Source organism: Telmatherina bonti, assembly GCF_933228915.1.
Source record: "Telmatherina bonti genome assembly, chromosome: 1".
Taxonomy (NCBI): Eukaryota; Metazoa; Chordata; class Actinopteri; order Atheriniformes; family Telmatherinidae; genus Telmatherina; species Telmatherina bonti.
Genome location: NC_136619.1, coordinates 39,506,039 through 39,528,172, shown reverse-complemented (window position 1 = coordinate 39,528,172; position 22,134 = coordinate 39,506,039). Strand labels below are relative to the sequence as shown.

General features: G+C 42.7%; 1 protein-coding gene across 2 annotated transcripts in view; it reads right to left on the bottom strand.

Annotated features, from left to right (window-relative positions):
- Window positions 1-516: 516 nt before the first annotated feature.
- Window positions 517-22,134, bottom strand: part of LOC306757466 (Golgi apparatus protein 1-like) — a 36,516-nt gene continuing 14,898 nt past the window's right edge. Inside the window, exons 6-27 of one of the 2 annotated variants that reach the window (XM_079242517.1) lie at window positions 20,370-20,441; window positions 20,099-20,285; window positions 19,673-19,890; window positions 18,875-18,996; window positions 15,696-15,797; window positions 14,182-14,335; window positions 14,031-14,048; window positions 9,210-9,347; window positions 8,973-9,059; window positions 8,798-8,860; window positions 8,592-8,705; window positions 8,017-8,105; window positions 7,783-7,900; window positions 6,671-6,763; window positions 6,462-6,599; window positions 4,707-4,830; window positions 4,483-4,625; window positions 4,272-4,373; window positions 2,944-3,051; window positions 2,396-2,516; window positions 2,192-2,298; window positions 517-1,078 (exon numbers count right to left, since the gene is read on the bottom strand). In XM_079242517.1, coding sequence (XP_079098643.1) covers window positions 911-1,078; window positions 2,192-2,298; window positions 2,396-2,516; window positions 2,944-3,051; window positions 4,272-4,373; window positions 4,483-4,625; window positions 4,707-4,830; window positions 6,462-6,599; window positions 6,671-6,763; window positions 7,783-7,900; window positions 8,017-8,105; window positions 8,592-8,705; window positions 8,798-8,860; window positions 8,973-9,059; window positions 9,210-9,347; window positions 14,031-14,048; window positions 14,182-14,335; window positions 15,696-15,797; window positions 18,875-18,996; window positions 19,673-19,890; window positions 20,099-20,285; window positions 20,370-20,441 — 2,586 coding nt within the window. In that variant the 3' untranslated portion in view covers window positions 517-910. The remainder of the gene's footprint in view (window positions 1,079-2,191; window positions 2,299-2,395; window positions 2,517-2,943; window positions 3,052-4,271; window positions 4,374-4,482; window positions 4,626-4,706; window positions 4,831-6,461; window positions 6,600-6,670; window positions 6,764-7,782; window positions 7,901-8,016; window positions 8,106-8,591; window positions 8,706-8,797; window positions 8,861-8,972; window positions 9,060-9,209; window positions 9,348-14,030; window positions 14,049-14,181; window positions 14,336-15,695; window positions 15,798-18,874; window positions 18,997-19,672; window positions 19,891-20,098; window positions 20,286-20,369; window positions 20,442-22,134) is intronic. The other variant, XM_079242518.1, reaches the window with a different exon arrangement.

The window sequence follows — 22,134 nt, the reverse complement described above, 5'->3', positions numbered from 1 at the left end:
ACAACCTCCTGAAAAATAAATACGTAGGAAAATATCTCAGCTGTCTCAGGGAATTTCCCAAAACGCACAACTTTTTTGACTTTTTAAAAGACCAAATCATGTACCTCAAAACTCCACATTATTATTCAGCTGTAAATTATAAACAAACACCTTCTATGAAGGTTTAAAATGATTTGTGAAAGATGAGCAGCGACACCAAAAACCCTGAAAAGTAAAGAGCCCTGCAGGGAAGAATCAGCAGCTCGTTTCAGGTTGGCGCCGCCGACCATCTCACTGCATTTTGTTCCGCTCAGCACGTGAAAACAACAAACGATCAGCAATAAATAAGGCATGAAAGTAACAAAAAAAAGGCAATGAAATTAGCATTTAAATTCATTTTAAAAAACAATGTGAACATGACATTCTTGTTAATAAAGACCAGCTTGACCTTCACTTTCAGTCTTTTACAAAAAAAAACATAAAGGAGGCCTGAACTGGTCACGTTGTGTAGATCTCGGGGGGGGGGGGGGGGGGGGGGGGGGGGCTTCATGGCTGATGGAGAATAAAACCGGATCATCTCAGATTTTAACTGCAAAATTCGCCGTGTGACCATCAGGCATCTGCAGTCCAGTAAATATATATAGATTTTTATATATATATATTTAAAAAAGAGAAAAAGCGTCAGGACTGAAGCAACGGAAAGAAATCCCGACCTCAGAAGCAGCAGCTCTCCGTCACACCGAGAACGTCGCTTATCTGATCGCTCCCCCAACATCCTCACATCAGAAAAGCTCCGTCTGAGTCCGGAGACACCCAAACGGAGAGAGGACGGGAGGTCCAGATGTGGACAGGACATCTGAGAGGAGGAGGAGGAGGAGGAGGAGGAGGAAGAGGGGGGAGGACAGGATGGTGCAGTTCGGACGCTCGTCCTCTAGCGATCCTTCAGTTCTCTGGTCACTCGCTTTGTGATCCGACCGCACAGCAGCCCCACCAGGAAGAGGACGCACACGCCCAGCGCCATCACCAGCAGGATGTAGTTCTTGGAGGGCGACGTCATCACCTGTACGGCCAGGTCTGAGAAGCCGTCTGGCGGCGCCACCTGCAGGCCAGACAGAGGAGCGGGGAGGGGGGACGGTAAAGTAGTGAACGGGAACGTGGCTTCGTGTCAGGCTGCTCGCCGCGGCCGAGTCGCTGCAGGGAAACATTAAACCTTTCTGGTTTAAATCAGGTGCTGGAAACATTTAAAGAGAAACTTATTTTATGGAATGCTCCTTGAGATGTACCATCTCGTTTTCGAGGGGGTCCAAAAACATAAAACAATACATTATAAATTATTATAAAATATACTCAAAACAATATGTAAGATCCAGACAAAACAAGACAAGACAAACTTGCTGAGTCCTACAGCTCTCTACACTCCTGCCCATCTACAGATGTAAGACACAAACATCACACAGCTGGGGATGATCTGTGATTATTAAACATGTCACTATTGCAAAAAAGAAAAAAATAGGCAATAATGTAAAGAGCAATATGAGAATAAATTATGTTTACTCATTTTTATTATTATTATGATTATTAATTAATTGTTGTTGTTTTTTTTTTTTGTTTTTTTTTTTTTATTTAAAACCTGCTGGACGGCAGGAATCTGACATCCCAAAGACCAAACTAGATAGTCTGGAATGATTTAATTCACTTCTCTTTCAAAAAATAAATAAATAAAGTTAAAAAAATGCACCAAAGTGCAAAAGAACCACCTGAAAAAGCTGCATGTGGGGAAGGATTTGATACCATTCCGTGTTCCTGGCTGGATGAGCAGCAGAGTCAGATGAGAATACAGCTTCATGCTGTCATGTTGTCCAGTCCTTCTATTTTCTGCAGAAATTCATTAAATCCTCCTTGTTCTTCCTGGAAAGATGTTTTTTTTTGTGTGCAAAAGCACTTGAACCTGCAAGCTCTGCAGCGCCGGAGACTCCGGGAGACAATCCTGGTGTTTGGTGGAACCTTTCTTATGCAAAGCAACGAAAACTGCACATTTCTTCAGCCGTTACCGTGAAGAACAGCTGTGAATAGTTCAGCTGAAGGTGGTCATGTGACTTCAGCTTTACCCTCCGCTGATAATCATCATTTCACATCAGGACTAAAGACTGAACCCTCTTCACAACAGCATCACAGCAACGTGAATGACCTGCATGGAAACGCCGGGCTTTACCTTCGCAGCGTAGCTCCACATGTCGATGCGGTCTTGAAGTCTCTTCTTACACTCAGGCTGCAGGCGAACCCTCTTGTCTTGCAACGCCTCCATCAGACACGACATCTCTGCATGACAAGAGAGACGGTTTAAACCTGCCCCCAGAGGAAACTCCTGACACAGATTCATCTGGAAGATGTGAAAACGCTGAGCGGAAGCACCCACGTCGTCCTCTGCCCGGCGCGATGGCGGCACAGTGGTGTTTAAGGTCCAGAGCGCAGGCCGTGTGCAGGACCGGGTCCACAAAGATGTCTGCTTTACTCTCCTTTAGCATGTTCAGGACTTCCTTCAGACAAAACCAACACAAGTTAAGAGTTTTCACAGTTACTTTTCTTTACATGGTGAAAAAAACCAGATGAAAAAGCTCAGTGAGTTCTGCCGACTCGGCTGCAGAAGCCTGACCTCAGGCGTGGGATGAATCCAAACGAGACATCGCAGGGACAGGTGACACGCAGAACAATAAAACTTTAATCATGGACTTTTATTTTACTGCATTTAAAAGTACTTTTGACTCCTTTCTGCAGCTGCAGGAAGCAACGACGACCTGCAGACAGGATTCACAACGCAAAGCTTCAGACTGTCTGAGGATCACGTCATGAAAAGAAACACTGTTAAGAAAGAGTGTATAAAAAAAAAAAAAGACTAATTTTTAGAAATAAATCCTAAAATGAGAAATTCCACGCCGCCTTCTGTCTGCAGCGGAGCTCGCGTACCTTTTTACAGGCTTCCTGTTTGATTTTCAGCAGGTTGACTTTCAGACACTCCTCCACCTGGCCGGTCTGCTCCTGAGCCGCCGCCTCCTCCGCACACAGTCTGGAGATCTGCAGGAGAAGCCCGGGGCAGGAAGCAGAGAGATAAATAACAATAATAATGAATAATTATAAATAAATAATGCAAAAACAAAGTCAAACTAATGAAAAAGCAACCAAACATTAGATTTAATAATATATTTTTGAATAATGAGTTTTTCAGTTAAAATGTCTACGAACAAACTTTATGTTCAGATATATTTAATTAAATCTAACTCTCAATTTAATATTTAATAAACCTTTTCTGGTGAACTGTTTTGATGACACAACAAGTAACATCCACAAACTGGTCATTAGTGGGTCATAAATTCCAGAATTACCAATAAAAATAAATAAGTAATGAAGGAGCTGAATTCAGTGTCAAATGATACGTCTTAGAATATGATGCTGCTGCTGCTTGTATTAGTGCAACATGAAGCAGAGCACGTGGGCTGGATGTGTTCTTTATCGTTAGAAAATGTTGTTTTTGTCAGTTCTATTCACTGAAAACATGAAAAACGATGAAGGATCCTTCAGGGTGGAAGGAGACGTGTCAGAATCAGCAGCGATCACGCAGTTAAAGGTCTGAAAATTCAATAAAAAGCATGTTGATTTAAAAAAAACTGAACCACATTGCTGCACGTCCACAAGAAATCTCAGAGAAAACAGATCATTTCTAAATGTTTCATCCCAAAACGCAATAAGCTGGGATTATAGGCAGCAAAATAAAGTGGTGATTACCCTGCATGTAAAAAGTAGGACGTTGCAATTGATCAGGGTTGGGCAAGTAGTCAGAAATTATTTAAAAGTCACATTAAAAGCCGATGTAATCTTACTCACTGATTGAACTTTTTTCTTCTAAATATATAAAAGAATATTCAATAGATTCATAAAATGTCTTTAAATTGTGTTTCATTTCACTTGTATTAAACTAATAACTGCTGTTCTATCAGGAAAACTTTCCTTTAGCCAGGAGCAAATAAATATGATAAAATGTTCAAATAAAGCAAATAAATATGATCAAATAAATAAATTAAATAATAATAATAAACAAATTAAAGCTAATTAACTGTAATCAAGGTGGCCTGTTGAATTCATCCTGATGATGTCATACCAATGATGTCACAGCGCTGCGAACTGTGAAAACAAGCACACAATGTCTCCGTCTGTGTTCAGCAGCAGCCGTGCGTGAGCCTGCTAAGGTCACGTGCATGTGTGTGTGTGTGTGTGTGTGTGTGTGTGTGTGTGTGTACCTCATCGGAGCAGTGCATCTGCAGCTGTGGGTCGAGTCTGTAGTCGAGCGCAGATTCCTGGAGAATCACTCTGATCTGGTCTTCGCAGTCTGGAGACAACCTCTGCACCAAACCAGCCAAGACACACCGTTATACTGGTGGGATTCATTTCCCAGTAAGACCAGACTTCTGGTCTTTCTTTATCTCCTTGGCTGTGCCGTAGCGGTCTCACCTGGTCGGCGTATTTGAGTTTAAGGCAGGCGATGACCTGACCCTCCAGCTCGCTGTCCTCGCTCGCCTTGTTCAGGATGGACTGGCAGAACTTGGGAATGTCGGCTCGACAGGCTTTCCTCAGCACCGGGTTCAGCCTGTAGTCTGGAGGAGGAAGAGGAGTCGGGATGGGAGATGTGTGGTGACCTCCAGCTTACTTTGGCGAGCGGGTTGCGGCGTGTTTACCTGTGTTCTGCGTGATCTGTCTCTTGGTAATCATCTGTTTACACTTGGGGTCCATCAGCTCGCTGTTCTTGTTCTGCTTCAGGCACTGAAGGACGTTCCTGGCATCTGCTTCAGTACAGAAACGCTGCAGGAGAAAAAAAAAAACATGCATAAATACTTCATTTACTTTCACAACAAACCAAATACAAAATTATTTTATGGTTTCGGGATTTTTAAAGTGATAATCAAATTTAAATTTTATTCGTTTTGCACATTTAGCACGGCCTCTGTTGACCAAAGAGCAGAACAAAGTTAAAAACAACTTAGAAGTACAAATACTAATAATATCAATAAGTACAGTCTGGTAATTCTTAGAGAAAGTACTATGGAGACAACAGGTACAAAAAAAAAAAAAACAATACAATGCAAGTAAAAGAATGTGTAAAGATATAAACAGAAGAAACCATGACATCCTGTCTAGCTGGGTTTTAAATGCCAAGGAGAAGTAAGAAGTAATGGGTTTTCCAACTGGACTTAAACTGGTCAAGGGAGTGTGAGACCTCAACAGAGACAGGAATGCTGTTCCACATTCTAAAGTCCTAAAATGAGCCTAAAACCTCCTTCTGTTTCCCAAAAAGACCAACATTTTTCCATTTTTCCATCCAGTCTGTGGAAGAACAGCATCTCTGGACTTGATCATGTTGAATCAGGACTTCAAATGAACTCACTTGGTCTTATTTTAGCTTTACACTTTATAGGGGACTCAATGAAATACCTTGAAATTAGACATTTTAACCGAAAGTTGTCCTTCTGGTGTGTACCAAGACCTCCATTCTGTTGCTACTTTCACAAAAGAAAAGTTTGATGCTGAATATGAAAGAAAACAAAGTGTTCAAAAATAGTCGCTTGCCCCATAAAGGGTTAAAACTGGGTTAAAACTGGGGTAGGTAATCTTGTTCAGAGACTTTTTTTTACTCTGGGTGAAGTGGTTCCTCGTCCTGATAGTAGTCTATACATTCTGTAATCATGAACAATAAGAAATCTAGTTAGACCCCTCAGTTTACTGTAAATCTGTAAAAACTCTGACCAATCCAAACGTTCCGACCCAAATGGAAGTGGTTCCAACAAATGGATGCTATTTATGGTCAGCGACCGGCGAGCAACGGGAAGACAATTGGTGTTGATTCAGCCACTACCGTGTTGGAGAGTGTATTGGTGGATGGTGAGTGGATTTCCATTGTTTACAACGGTTATTATTTGGTGTAGAGGAGATAATACATAAATTGAAGTAATAATAACAATAATAACAGCTAGTTATTGATAGATGATGGCTTCATACTCTTCTGTGGGCTTAATGTCAGCTAATATCAGTTAATTTCAGTTAGCGCTAACCGCTCGCTCTCTTTTTTATTTTGTTGCTGAAAACTAGCCACAGACTAAGTAGCAGATATATTGCCTCTAGGTCCTCCATCTTGTGTTTTTCACGTCGTTTTTTTTTTTTTTTTGTGGCACACAACACTGATTTCACACAAACCCCGCCCACTTTAGAGCTGGTACTAAATTGTAATGGAAAACAAACAGGACCAAGCTGAGTTGAGACAAGCTGATTCTAATGGAAAAGAAGCGTTAAGAGTCCTGGACCACCACCAATGTGTTCAGACCTCCAGAGTCGCTGCTAGACAGGATGGATGGTTATATCAGCTCTGAAGAGCCTCCTAATGAGGGCGGCATCCCCACATTAATCCGCTGCTTTTCCTTTCTCTGATCCCTCCTCACCTTGATCATCTGCTTGCAGACTCTCATTAGCTGGTAGTCTAGCTCTGGGTCGCTCATCTCCACCTCCTGCAGCCTGAATATCCGCTGGTGGCATCGCGGGCTGAGCTGCTTCTTCTGCTCCTTCAGACACTCGATCATCTGCCGAGAAGAGATCAAACAATGAGAGCGATTCAGAAAGAGAATACGCAGTGATATCACGTCATGCTTACCTGAGCGTTGCCAAACGCCACGTTGGGACACAGACGAGTGATGTCAGACTTGCAGGGGTCGTACAAGTCTGGATCCAGCCGAATATCTTCCGACTGAGACCAGACGAGACAAAACAATCAGGAATATTTTTTTATTGTTACAGAAATAACATTTAAAAGCTTTAGATTTGGTTAAAAATCTGCCTGCAAATGAAAATGAAACAGGATTATGACATACATGTTAAAACTTTTTTTTCTCTCTGCTGTGTTTTAACGTCTGCAGACTTTTGTTGTATTTTAACACTGAATTTAATGTGTTTTAACCTGCAAACAATGGGCAGAAATTTCTCATCTTTTAAAACAGACATCCTTATTTGACCATGAAAAACTTAACATATTTATATGTATATAAAATATATTTTATATTTATTCATATATGTACAGTTTAACTTTTTATTACTACCTGATGTCAGAATGATTGTAATGCAACAACTATCCACTAGGGGGCAGAAGAAACTCAAAAGCACACAGCTGGGTTTTACTATATGGTAAAATAAGTCTCATAAACTGTATATATTGAAAAAAACACAATAATTACAAATGTATTGAGGCAAGGATAAATGTAGTGTGCAACATCTCAAATTACTGTCTTGTTAGAGCAGAAAAAAGTCTCCCAGATGCTCAGATATGAGTAAAACCTTCCTGATTATTTTTTATCTTGTTGCCTTGAGGTGCTGCTTCTACATCTGCTTGGATACATCTGTCTCTAAAACCATCATTCTTTCCAAACCAGGAGTCATTTGGCTTGAACTGATGTCTGTGAAGTGGCCTGAGATGACGTTGTTGTGAAGCAGCGCTTTACAAATAAAGCTGAAATGAGTTGAACTTGGAGAAAAGTGAATTCTCCTCTGGCTGTGCTCTGCATAATGTCACCACCTACATGGTGAATATTTCTAATGTTTATAAAATTAAGTTTTGGATAAAAACATAAAGATTCTTCCTGTGGGAAACTTGTGGGAAATCCATATAGATGGTTATTGTCTCCGGAGACCTAAATACCAACACAAATATCTGGATAAAAGTGAAAATAACCTAAATGGCAGCTCAGACAAGGTGTGAGGAGAAATGTTTACCATCTCCAGCTCCTCCACCCGCAGCTGTTTGCGACATTTCAGAGACACACGCTGCTCTTTGCCCTCCTGCAGCGTGTCGTTCCTCACGGTGGTGCTGAGGCAGATCACAACATCTACCCTGCAGGGTGACATGTTTACAGAAAGAGATTCATCCACAGAACAACAAAAAAACAGAATTTAAATTAAGCGTTTGTTGTTTTTATTTTGTAGGATGCTGTGAAATGTGAGCCACACTTTTTCTTGATGTTTGCACACAAGCGCAGAACGTCTTCCTTGCAGGCCATCTTGAATTTGTAGGAGAACCGAAAGTCCTTCATTTGAATCTGAGAGACGAGTACCAGACAAAGCATTGAAAAGATAAATAAGCATTTATTTTTTTATCAGGTTACCTCTCAAATGCAGCAACTACTAAAATAAATACAAAAATAAATAGATTAAAAAAACAATACAAAGTAAAAACAAAAAAATAAAAACATAAAATTAAGAAAACAAAAAACATGAAAAATAAAAACATTAAATGAAATAACATTTAATAAAAACAAAATTCAATTCTTTGAATTAAAATTCAGTTTTATTTTGTCTGTTTTGTTGTGTTGCAAAAACTGTCCTTGCAACATTTTTTTAATACTTTTATTTATGTAAAAGTATCACTCCTATTTCCAAACATTAATGAACAATAAAAATAAATAATATCAAATTAAATAAAACATATTTTCTTTGTTAACAAAACAGAAAACTAATCTAAATCCTTAAATTTAAAAATGATCTTTTAAAAGTTAAAGGAAGAGATGTAAGTGATGATAACGAACCAGCTGGAAGTGTGTCACACCGACTGCACACTTGTCGTTCATCTCCTTCTGGTGTTTATTCTGAACTAAACACTCCATCAGATCACCCGTATCGATCTGGTTATCGGCCACATCCTGCAAACACGTAGCGATTAGTTAAAACATTATATTTAATGCGATTCAAACATGTAAAACAACATTCTCCACGTGGAGATGTTTCTGCTCACATGGCAGTGGGCCTGAATGACGGGCTCGCAGGCTCTGATGAGCAGGGCGTCTATCTGGACGTCCTAAACAACAACAACAACAACACAGAGTTTAAAAAGCTCTCAGCTTCTTCGATGCTTTCTAGAAGTCTTCTTCATGTGTTCTGGTTTGTGTTTGGTTGTGGCGACCTCTGACCTCTGACTCCAGCTCTGTCAGGTTGCCCACAACGTCCCTGCAGGCAGAAACCAGGTCCTCCAGATGTTCCTGCAGACACTCCAGCTCCTGGAATCACACACAGGTTCATAAAATGGATGTTAAAACAGATTGAAGCATTTTTTAAAAGTGATATTTTTCACTTATAAGCTGCCTGTTTTTCTGCGATGAGTCCAGCATCTTTCTAGCTGATATGACCTCCTTCCAGGTGTGTCTCACCTGCCCCGTGTCCGGCTTCTCACTGCACCACTTGCCGAGGTCGGACATGCAACGTTTCTGTAGCTCCGGGTCCAACTTCACATCTATCGCCCTCTGGTGGAGGATCCTATGAACTTCCACTTTGCAGTCTCGAGATAACTGCACACACACACACACACACACACACACACACACACACACACACACACACACACACACACACACACACTGTAACGAAGACGTTTATGGCTGATATCACTTGTACTTGCAAAATACTGACACAGATGATGAAGTAAAACTGTAGATATGATAATCTGCAGGTACTACAGGTTTATTTATATGGATTAATTTCTCAGCCGTGAGTCAACTCCAGGAATGGAGGAAGCATCTTAAGCTTGTTCCATCCTCCACGAGAAGAGAGAACTTTTTTTTGTTCTCGAGGCCCCGAGAAGAAAATGACGTCATTTTGTTCTCACGGACGTTTTCGAAGACGGTTCTCGACACACCGGGCTGGCAGAACTTTTTTCTTGCGGGGCTGCGAGAAGTATCGTGTGATTGGTCGGACATTGGAGGTGGGCGTGGTTAACACGGAGAAAGCAGGAAGCGACCCGTGCACGACCCGCCCCGCCGCCTGCACGACCCGCCCTGCCGCATGCATGACCCGTCCTGCCGCGGACAAAGTTGCTCGTTAAATATGAAACTAGAAACTCGGAGAGCGGAAACCTCCGCCAAGCACAATGTTTAAGAATCCTTTTTAAAAATTCCTGGATCCAAACGGTGATCCGGATCACCACCAGAATTTAATCAGTTCTTCATTTTCACATTTCCAAAAACTCTTGAAATGTTTATAAAAATCCGTCCGTAACCTTTTGAGGTATCTTGAGCACAAAGACGCCGGGAAAAACATAACATCCGCGGCGGAGGTAACAACCGGGTTCATTGCACATAAAGCAGACATCGCCCCCCGCAGTGACCCCTCCCCGCTGCAGACCTGCTTCTCCTGGAGGATGGATGGACCTGACGAAAAAAAGTTTTTTCTTGTTTTTGCAGCCTCGAGGACAAGAACTCAGTTCTTGGTTCTCGTGGAGGATGGAACAAGCTTTAGAGTGGAGGAGCTGTGAGAGTATTAACCAAGCGGAGAAGATTTAAAGCAAATATCAATTTAGAAACATGAATTTAGATTAATTTTTAAGTGATTGGCATACTAGAGTAGACTTGTGTTGCATTTTAACATTTCCTTGGTCTTTGTCACTCTGCTGTAGCCTGGCACGCCAGACTGGGGAACTCCATATATTCAATACAGAGTGACTCTGTCTTAAACAAACTGGCCACTCTGGTTGATCTGAGGAGACTCTTGCCTTTCGTCACCACATATTCTTCAAAACATTCAAGATGGTGCACGGACGTTACAGGAGTTTCTTTCTTTTTGCCGTAGTTTTTGACTTACGATTAGGTTCAAAATGCGACACCGAGTTGCCAGTAACGCCATGTAGCCTCAGGTCTTTACAGCAAAACCAACACAGGTCATTTATGTCTTCTGTGCTGGACACCATGTTGATTTTCTTCTGTTGCGTTCGCGCTACTGAACACTTCTAGACATTGTAGGCTCCCACTTTATTGGTGTCACATCTGCCATTTTTCTGATTGGTTTACTCCACGCGTGTTTGTCCCACCCTACTAATCCATCGATGCAAGTGACTCCCCAGACTCTAAGCAGCAAGAGAGTCTGGCTTGCCAGGGTAACTACGCTGTGCACCAATAGTTGAAGAACTTTACATGTATGCATACATAGATTTACAGTATTTGAGCATTAATGGAGGAAAGCACCTCCCACACCTTCAGGAGCAACGTCTAGGTGACTAATAAACTCTTTAGCAAATCCTGGATCTGCTCTCTGACCTCCTTTTAATGGGAAGCATCTAAACACCTCTAGATGATGCCCAGGAGGCATCCCGGCCAGATGCCCAAACCATCTCTGCTCACGCTGAACCCCTCCTGGGTGACCAGGATCTTTATGTGTCAGGGTGAGGTCAGCATTTCCTAATCGAGGCTGTTAAGCATCTCGTATTACTGCTGTTAAGGATGCTAGAAGAGGCTTCACCTCAGGGTTCAGCTCTGTCTTCTCCACATCAGTGCATCTCTCTCCACAGCTATGCAGGTGTTTACATGCTAAAACATCCCTGTGGTTGGCAATACCACGAAAAAAGGGTCTCAGCTTGACACAGTGGGGAATCTACTTTTCCATCTGAAGACTGTGGGCTCAGACTTGGAGACTTATCCTCAATGAAGCAGTAGATTGAATCCAAAGCTGACCAAGACGGAAATCTTCTGCCTCTTAGCTGAGTATAGAAACTCTATTAATAAAGATTTGGAACAGAAAAGGTGAGAGACAGCAGCTCTGGAGTCCAACATCCAGCACAAATGAGTCTGAGTCAGCACTCTAGTTGTAAAGGGACCTTTCAAATCCTTGCTTCATCACACTCCTGGACCGCCTCCAACAAGGCACCACAAAGGAACACACTGCTATAAGCCTTCTCCTTGTCCACAAAACACATAAAGACTATTCATGCTAACTCCCACTCACTATGCTCGCGAGTATAAATCTCTCTGCCGCTTCTGTGATTATTTGCAGGAACACGGCTTCAGCTAAGAAGTCACTTTGAATGTAAGTAGATGCATTTTGTAGCAAATGTGCGATTGTTTACATGCTAGAAACTTTTCTGTGCAAAGATGCAGGACACAAGCGACTCGTACAATAGAAAACGCTAATGGAAACACCTACATTTTGAAAAAAGTCTGAAATATTGCTATAAAATTTTTTTACACTCATGAGGTTTTTTTTTGGGATGTTTCAATATAGAAATACGCAGCAAAAGTGCAACTTTTTCCACATTTATGTGTCCCAGACGTGACATGGGGGGGACGTGACCAGTTTGTTTACAGTAAAGATGGCGCAGTATTGAACAAACAACAGTGAATTTCAGAGTTTCAGAAATGAAAATGAGGGAGAAAAGCTTCAAAAAGTCGTAGCAAATTCTCCACAGCAAGTAGGAAACCTCAAAATAACGCTACGTGGCTACCTTGCATACGCCGTAATTCTCAAACTGAGGCTGATGAGCTCCACGCTCCTCAATGCAAACACCCTTTAAATTGCAATTGTTGTTAGTCGAAACTTAGAAATATCGTTTTTATCATGTGAAAAAATGTAATGGAAACATAGCTTGTAACATTTCGCATCGCTATATGGCAGAAACTTCTAGCAAAACCTTGTTGTGCGCCATAAATTCTAAAACAAACAGAAAGCAACCTGAATGAGTGATGTGGCAATCACTTTGTTTCCACTGCTTTGTGTGTCATAACCTCAAACCTCAACGTCTTAGGAATGAAGTAAAAAAAAAACAAAAAAAAAAACCACAAAAATCTGAAAATGACAATCTTAAAAAAAAAAAAGCAACTACATTAAGCTACAGGAAGACGTAGGCACCAACCTACGATGACATGAGAAAATGCTGCTAGGACAACGGCGCTGACGGCCAATCAGAAGTCCGCCGGCGCCTACATGTGTTAGTCTCCCATGTGTTACAACTCCGTGTTAATTCCCTGCGTTTATTCTGTTCCTCGTGTTAGTTCTGGCTTCCATCATTTTCTGGATTAAACCCTCTTAGTTCTGCAACTCTGGCTCCGTTCTCCTGTTTTTGGGCCCACACCTCCACAATGACAGAATGATCCAGTCAGGGAACAGAAACCAAGCAGTATATACACACACACACACACACACACACACGCATAGAAGCAGAACGAGCCACAGGTGGAATGGCTTTACTACTGAGACCAGGTGAGCTAATGGACAGGAAAGAGAAACGGGAAACTAGGAACTAGGAAAACTACAAACTAAAACAGGAAACTAGAATGAAGAAACAAAACAAGAAACCAAGACAAAAACACAGAACATGACACCACCTCTTCTGGTTTTGTCATGTTTTTAAAATTGTTGTTGTGTTTATTAAAATTGTGTTTTTATAGCTGTTTTTTCTGTGTTTTCTAAGTTATTGTGGTCTTTACTTTGTTGTTGTCCTTTTTGTTTAATTCCAGTGGTTTTATTTGCTGTTGTGATTTTTTTAACTGGTAGTTGCACTTCAGGGCCACCGTACAAGTCCATAAAGGAGTGAACTTTTCCCAACTTTCCAGCCTTGTTCACTGTGAAGGTCTGAAGCAGCAAAGACCAAACAAGCACATCCAATCAAATCGAGGAGATTCTCTTTGCTGATCAAATCAAATCAAAGATACTTTATTAATCCCTGAGGGGAAATTCAAAGTTCAAGCCAGCTCGTCCAAGGTTTGACATGCAGACATGTAACATTAATGACAACAGAAGAATACAGAACCAAGCTTAAGTTTCGGCCAAGCAGCCAGTTTTTCACCAGCGCCGCCTTATAACAGATAAGAACAGAGATACATTAGGATCATAGGGGTTCGAGGAAAAGAGGTCATGTAACTCCGGGCCGAAGAGAAAAAATGAAAGACTGATGACAATAATTACCAAATCAGAGCCAAATGAACCTTCCAACAAGTCATTTTACAGGCCGACACACAGACAACATGGATAACAAAGATAAAGAAGCGTCAACACAACAGGAGGGAAAGCAAGGAGCCCGTTGTCTTTCAGGTTTTACAGCAGTAGCATGGACTGTGAAAGTTATAAATGAATAACAGGCATAATTTCTCCCAAATTTTCTGCTTATTAGACTCCCAAAGATTGAAATCTTGTTTCATCTGGAATCATTGCTGTTATTATGACTGATTTAATCCCACACAAGGATCAGAACTGATGAGAGCTCTTACCTGCTCATCGGGGTTAACCTGGGGAATTAAAAACATCAGTGACACGTGTTGATATTAATTTACAAACTTAAACCCTAAACTAATAAGTCTTTAAACCTCTCCCTGTAGCTACATCTCCATGTTGGCAGTGTGTGTTTCTTAGCCGGCTTACCCGCCGTCCCTGCTCCTCTGTGCGATACGCGTGGCGGTATAAACAGGAGAAAACGGCTCCCGGTGGCATGAGCTCGCTGGTTTCATTCCAGCCGTGTGTGTGGCAGAGTCGAGCGGCGTCGCTCTGACACTTCTTGTACAGGATGGGGTCAAGTCTGCGAGGCAAACAGAGGGGGCGCCATTACACAAGCTGCCTCACTAACATCGCCGTTCAAAGCCCTCCTGTAGGAAAAATAAGTGCTTAACCTTTTTAACATCTGCACAGCATGTTTTTATTTGTGCTACACAATGTCATCATGAGAAAATTCTCAGTATGGAACTGGTGAGGTCAGACAGCTTGGAGCTGCACGGCTGAATTACAAGAGCTGCAAAGAAACCGATGATATGAGGAACTTGCAAGAGGCTAAAAGTTAGTGCAACAAGCAAGCAGGGCAAGTTCATTTGTACAGCAAACTTTATGTATGATAATTCAAAGTGCTTTTAGGGGTAGTGTAGGAACCCATGGCATCTGATGCACTGAGTACTTCCTTGCTCCTTCATCAACATATTTCTCCTTTTTCTGCAGGTCTTCCTGAATGAAAGCTGCTGTACATGTTGATCTGTCTTTCCTGTCCTCTCCACCCAAAGCAGCTGAGCCCTACCTGAACTTGTTTCTGCTGACGGTTTTTCTCCCTGTTAAAAGGGATTTTTTCTTCCCACTGTCGCCTCATGCAGCTCAGGATGGAGGATTGGAGCAAAGTCAAGATTCAATGCATTCTGTTGGGTTTTTTTTTTTATCAGCTAGCTAATCTATTTATTATGAATTTGCTTGTTTATTGCATCTGTAAAGTGCCCTGAGACAACACTGTGGCAAGTGGCGCCATCCAAATGAAGCTGAATTGAATTTTCATTACAGATGGTGCAAAGAAAGCATTAAAAAGTAGTTAAAAGCAGCCAAAAAAAAGAAAAAAAATCACAATAAAATCACAAACTAAAATCCTGTTGTACAGAAATTAAGCTTCATGTTTTAATGTGAAACTCCTGCAGAGGACGACTCAGATTATATGGAGGCATCTTGGCATCCCATAAGAATACTGGCAGGATAAAAGGCTGCAATCTTCCCAGAACTGCTGCGAATATCTGAACCAAAAGCAGCAGGTTTTGTCACAGCGCTACATTTCTCACTTCCACATCTCTTCAGGACGCATGGCAGCAGGACAGACGAGATGATCCAGGAATAAATGTCCAGCTGGGGGGGGCTGCAGAAGTTTAGCTTACATTAGCGGTATGCTACCATATGATGAGATCCAACCCATGTTTCCACCACTGTTAGGTTTTAATGTGGGTAAAAAGAAAATATCTGACCATTCTGATTGCAAAGTGAAGTCAGAAGCTTGTTTTGATTTTTTAAGTTCTGATAATGACACTGACAAACATTCATGTACATTTATCAAGTCAAAACAAACAACGTTACTTGTGTGAATAAGATTGGATGTGATTTGTTGTCTTCATGTTGGTGTTGCAGAGCAGACTCACTTCCAGTCTCTGGATATGAAATACTGCAGCTCCAGCAGCCGCTGCTCACAGTCCTCCACCATCTTGTCTGTGTACAGATGCTCCATCAGACACGACAGGATCCTACACACACAAACACACGCACACACATACAGTTACTTAAAACGTTGCTTTCATCACTTAGTGCTTTTCAGATTAGACGTACAGCAGACGCTGCAAAGACGACTTGTTGGAGTTCAAACTGAGCATCAGAATGAGGAAGGAAGGAGATGAAAGTGACTTTGAACATAGCGTGGTTGTTGGTCTGAGTCTTTCAGAAACTGATCATCGACTGAGATTTTTACACACAATAATCGCCAGCGTTTACAGAGAATGTCTGAAGAAGAGAAAACATCCAGCGAGCAGCAGTTGTCTGGACGGGAGATTCTCATGGTGATGAGGTGGAACGGGAGATTCTCATCATGATGAAGTGGAACGGGAGATTCTCATGGTGATGAGGTGGAACGGGAGATTCTCATCATGATGAGGTGGAACGGGAGATTCTCATCATGATGAGGTGGAACGGGAGATTCTCATGGTGATGAGGTGGAACGGGAGATTCTCATGGTGATGAGGTGGAACGGGAGATTCTCATGGTGATGAGGTGAAACGGGAGATTCTCATCATGATGAGGTGGAACGGGAGATTCTCATGGTGATGAGGTGGAACGGGAGATTCTCATGGTGATGAGGTGGAACGGGAGATTCTCATGGTGATGAGGTGGAACAGGAGATTCTCATGGTGATGAGGTGGAACAGGAGATTCTCATGGTGATGAGATGGAACGGGAGATTCTCATGGTGATGAGGTGGAACGGGAGATTCTCATGGTGATGAGGTGGAACAGGAGATTCTCATCATGATGAGGTGGAACGGGAGATTCTCATCATGATGAGGTGGAACGGGAGATTCTCATCATGATGAGGTGGAACGGGAGATTCTCATGGTGATGAGGTGGAACGGGAGATTCTCATGGTGACGAGATGGAACGGGAGATTCTCATGGTGATGAGGTGGAACGGGAGATTCTCATGGTGATGAGGTGGAACGGGAGATTCTCATCATGATGAGGTGGAACGGGAGATTCTCATGGTGATGTGGTGGACCGGGAGATTCTCATGGTGATGAGGTGGAACGGGAGATTCTCATCATGATGAGGTGGAACGGGAGATTCTCATGGTGATGAGGTGGAACGGGAGATTCTCATGGTGATGAGGTGGAACGGGAGATTCTCATGGTGATGAGGTGGAACGGGAGATTCTCATCATGATGAGGTGGAACGGGAGATTCTCATGGTGATGAGGTGGAACGGGAGATTCTCATCATGATGAGGTGGAACGGGAGATTCTCATGGTGATGAGGTGGAACGGGAGATTCTCATCATGATGAGGTGGAACGGGAGATTCTCATGGTGATGAGGTGGAACGGGAGATTCTCATGGTGATGAGGTGGAACGGGAGATTCTCATGGTGATGAGGTGGAACGGGAGATTCTCATGGTGATGAGGTGGAACGGGAGATTCTCATGGTGATGAGGTGGAACGGGAGATTCTCATGGTGATGAGGTGGAACGGGAGATTCTCATGGTGATGAGGTGGAACGGGAGATTCTCATGGTGATGAGGTGGAACAGGAGATTCTCATCATGATGTGGTGGAACGGGAGATTCTCATCATGATGAGGTGGAACGGGAGATTCTCATCATGATGAGGTGGAACGGGAGATTCTCATGGTGATGAGGTGGAACGGGAGATTCTCATCATGATGAGGTGGAACGGGAGATTCTCATGGTGATGAGGTGGAACGGGAGATTCTCATGGTGATGAGGTGGAACGGGAGATTCTCATGGTGATGAGGTGGAACAGGAGATTCTCATGGTGATGAGGTGGAACAGGAGATTCTCATGGTGATGAGGTGGAACGGGAGATTCTCATGGTGATGAGGTGGAACAGGAGATTCTCATGGTGATGAGGTGGAACAGGAGATTCTCATGGTGATGAGGTGGAACGGGAGATTCTCATCATGATGAGGTGGAACGGGAGATTCTCATCATGATGAGGTGGAACGGGAGATTCTCATGGTGATGAGGTGGAACGGGAGATTCTCATCGTGATGAGGTGGAACGGGAGATTCTCATCGTGATGAGGTGGAACGGGAGATTCTCATGGTGATGAGGTGGAACGGGAGATTCTCATGGTGATGAGGTGGAACGGGAGATTCTCATGGTGATGAGGTGGAACGGGAGATTCTCATGGTGATGAGGTGGAACGGGAGATTCTCATGGTGATGTGGTGGAACGGGAGATTCTCATGGTGATGAGGTGGAACGGGAGATTCTCATCGTGATGAGGTGGAACGGGAGATTCTCATGGTGATGAGGTGGAACGGGAGATTCTTATGGTGATGAGGTGGAACGGGAGATTCTCATGGTGATGAGGTGGAACGGGAGATTCTCATCGTGATGAGGTGGAACAGGAGATTCTCATGGTGATGAGGTGGAACAGGAGATTCTCATGGTGATGAGATGGAACGGGAGATTCTCATGGTGATGAGGTGGAACGGGAGATTCTCATCGTGATGAGGTGGAACGGGAGATTCTCATCATGATGAGGTGGAACGGGAGATTCTCATCATGATGAGGTGGAACGGGAGATTCTCATGGTGATGAGGTGGAACGGGAGATTCTCATGGTGACGAGATGGAACGGGAGATTCTCATGGTGATGAGGTGGAACGGGAGATTCTCATGGTGATGAGGTGGAACGGGAGATTCTCATGGTGATGTGGTGGAACGGGAGATTCTCATGGTGATGAGGTGGAACGGGAGATTCTCATCATGATGAGGTGGAACGGGAGATTCTCATGGTGATGAGGTGGAACGGGAGATTCTCATCATGATGAGGTGGAACGGGAGATTCTCATGGTGATGAGGTGGAACGGGAGATTCTCATCATGATGAGGTGGAACGGGAGATTCTCATGGTGATGAGGTGGAACGGGAGATTCTCATCATGGATGTGCAGCAACTGTGTGATGCTTCATGTTGGTATGGAGCAACATCTCTGAGGCATGTGTCTGATATCTGGTTTATTCTATCACACCAATAATTAGGGCAGTTTTGAAGGTAAAAAGGGGTCGAACATGGAATGTCTGTATGTTACCAACTTACATTGGGTCTCCGCTGCGGATGTGTTTGCAGGCCGTCTGAATGACGGACTCGCAGGCCTCATTCAGCGCTCGGTCAATCCGATAGTCGGCTCCGGGGTCGGCAGATTGGATCAGAGTCTGAAGCTGAAGCAAAAACAAAGTAAAAAGAAAAAACAAAACATTTAAATCTTAGAAAAAATTAGTTCTTTTCACTTTAAGTCTTTTCCAACCAGATGGTAATAAACTGGACAGTTTTCACTTTACTGGCAAAGCACATCTTGTAAAGTTGTAAAAGTGAAATCAAACTTGTTTTCATTGACTGATTTTAAATGAGGAAACTGGGCAGAGCAGTGTCACCACAGGGTGGTAGTGAATTACTTTGTCCCTGTTAATATGGATGAGGGCGTATCATATCTGAGAGGACACCAGTTGGTCACGCATGTCAACTATTTACCAGCTGGTGGGTCATTTATTTTTAATCTCTGCGACTCAGTTTCCCCTAATAAACATCCCAACTTCACTTAGAGCTCTTCACATCTTATTGATGTGAACCTTAAAGGAGGACAGTCATAAAACTATATTCAGCATCTACAAGCTAAAAATATGTGAAGAAGAGTCATTACAGTTCAGAGTCTGTCTGTATGGAAGCTCACACAGTCCGTTTGACACTCTGCTGCTACGTTCTGGTGAACAAACAACTGAAAAGTAGCTCAACAAAGAGCAATCCAAACTGTAAATCAGTCATCTCAGGAAGTATCATTACTGGATTGCTTCTGTCCATACATAGGATTCATAGCAACAACAGCTGCTGCAGCCTTACCGCGCTCTGGCAGACGCCGTCCACGCTTGTGCTGCGGTCGCCCCGGCCGATTCTCATCAGGCAGTGCAGCGTGCGACCTTTACGGTGCAGGCCGGAGCACTGAGTCTCAATTTCTGTCCGACAGTGAAGGACGATCTCTGGACTTAGAGAAAAATCCTCCATCAGCATCCGTCGGTAGTCCAGCATCTCGCCCTGACACTCTCCGCTGACTGGACGACCTGCGAGGGACGACAGCACCACAACGTGACGCATCATTTCACTTTCGCTCAACTAAAGCTGCGTAGAGTTGGTGTCAGAGCCAAATAAACTGGATGATGGTAGCTAAACTGCACAAAGTTACAGAAATATGATCAAGTTTTCATTAAAATCCAGCTGGGTTCAAGTCAACCTGTAGCTCTGATGAAATTATTTGTTTTCTGTGCTCACCGCGATGCACAGCAGCCTCCAGGCACAGCAGCAGGTACGACAGTCGGGCTTCGCGGCCTCGCGGCATGTTGGTATCCAGGCTGCAGCGCTGCTTCCTCAGGTCCATCTTGCAAGCTTTAGCTAAAGAGTAACTGACTCTGTAATCCTGGGAGATCAGCTTCTGACGGGTCGTCAGGGCGTCGCGGCACTGTGGATGGCAGAAATGGCAAACGAGTGGTAAAAGATGGATTTAAAACTTCACGGTTTTGGCTTTCTTTGATGACGGCGGTACCTTTTCGGACATGGCTTCTTCAAACTTGTGATTGAAAAGACACTTGTAGACTTTTCCTTCTCCAGCTTGAATCTGTAGAGGAGAAGAATAAAAAAGTAGTTTGAGTTAAAGGACTGTACTCGTTAAGTCATCTTCATTTAGGTCTTATATTTCCAAACAAGACACTGACCACTTTATTCATCATTTCTTACAATTCCAGTTGCCTACTGTCACACTCTCGGCTGTAAGAGTTGGTGATAAAGACCCCATAATGACAATAATAAGATACTTCACAGCTTTATCATTGGATTTTCAGGGTTTTTTCTTTTTTTGTACAAAGCTGTAGCACAATTAACTGGAACACCTCATCAAATTCCCATTTCCAGCTCAGTGTCACAGCAAATGAACATCAGAGGAAGCGATTATCCTGAAAAGCCTGGTCTGCTCTGATTAGTGAGAGGCTTTGTGTAAATATGCTTCACATTAAGTAAAAGAAGAACTAAGACTTTCCCCTGCCACTTCTTTCAACTCATCTGGGGGATCCTGAGGGTTCCCGACAGGGTGTCCAGGAGGCGTCCCAACCAGATGCCCTAACAACATGTCTAGCTCTCTTTAATGTCAGCTGGTTAAATCTGCGATTGTTAGTGTTGGGACCACAGCTTGTGACCATGCATAAGAGTAAAAACATAATCCAAACGACAGCAGACATTGCACTGACCAACCTCTCAATCTCACGCTTCAACTCCTCCACCTGAGGCAGGAATGCGAATAATTACGCTACAGATTGCTGCACTTGCTTCTATTGGGTCTGTCTTTTTTTTTTATCTGTGTTTATTCTCAAAAGAAAAATGCTGCCGTACATATCCTGCACTAATCTGGAGTTGTTTGTGTACTTCCCCTAAATGAACACTATACAGACATGTGATAGAGCATGGAGGTGACTGTAGAGGAGGTTCATGTGTAAAAGTGAACGGCTGAACATCTCAGCATCATTGAATTAGAGCAGGCGGTGGTCAACTCCTGGAAGTGATTAGACTTTCCCTGCTGCAACAAATGCTGATGCCTTAGCAGATTTGAGCAGAGCTTGGAGTCAAACTCTACACAAGTCTGCTAATTACCCACTGATATCAGCCAGGTGTGTTGCAGCAGGGAGACTCCAAATATATCATCTCCATTTTTATTTAAATCCTGTAAAACTGGATTTCTGGGGCAATTAGGAGTTTGTTTCATCATGCACATTGTTAGCATATGACATAAAGTAATTTTTTACACTGGTCAGAAACCGACTAATATCTGCTGCGAGAAAGTATTTTAACACTTAGGGGGGTCTATGACTGGATCACTTTATACCATGTTAACCGAGACATATAATAGTTTTGATTTAATAAAAAATGTATCATATCTGAGCAAAAAGGCATGATGGGATGGTCAGTTGCTCCATGTCTTTCCAAGTATCCAGCATTTTTGTGATGAAAAAAATGGTCAAACAATTGGCACTTCTCTAACTTTTTTAATAGAGATTTGATGATATTAGTGCATTTTTGGGCCGAATTTGTTAAGACAATCGTTAGTTATAACAAAAGAAGTTAAAAGACTAATTTTGGGTACCTTAAACATATATAGCAGTATTTATATGTAGTATATAAAGAAAAAAAAAAAAGTTTTTGACAACAAAAATAAGGTTCTAACCCTTTTAGTTGTTAATTAATGTATCCACAAGAGGGCAGTGCAGAGTTAATCTCGTTCATTAGCAAGTTTTGAATTTTTACTTTTTTTATGAACCTAA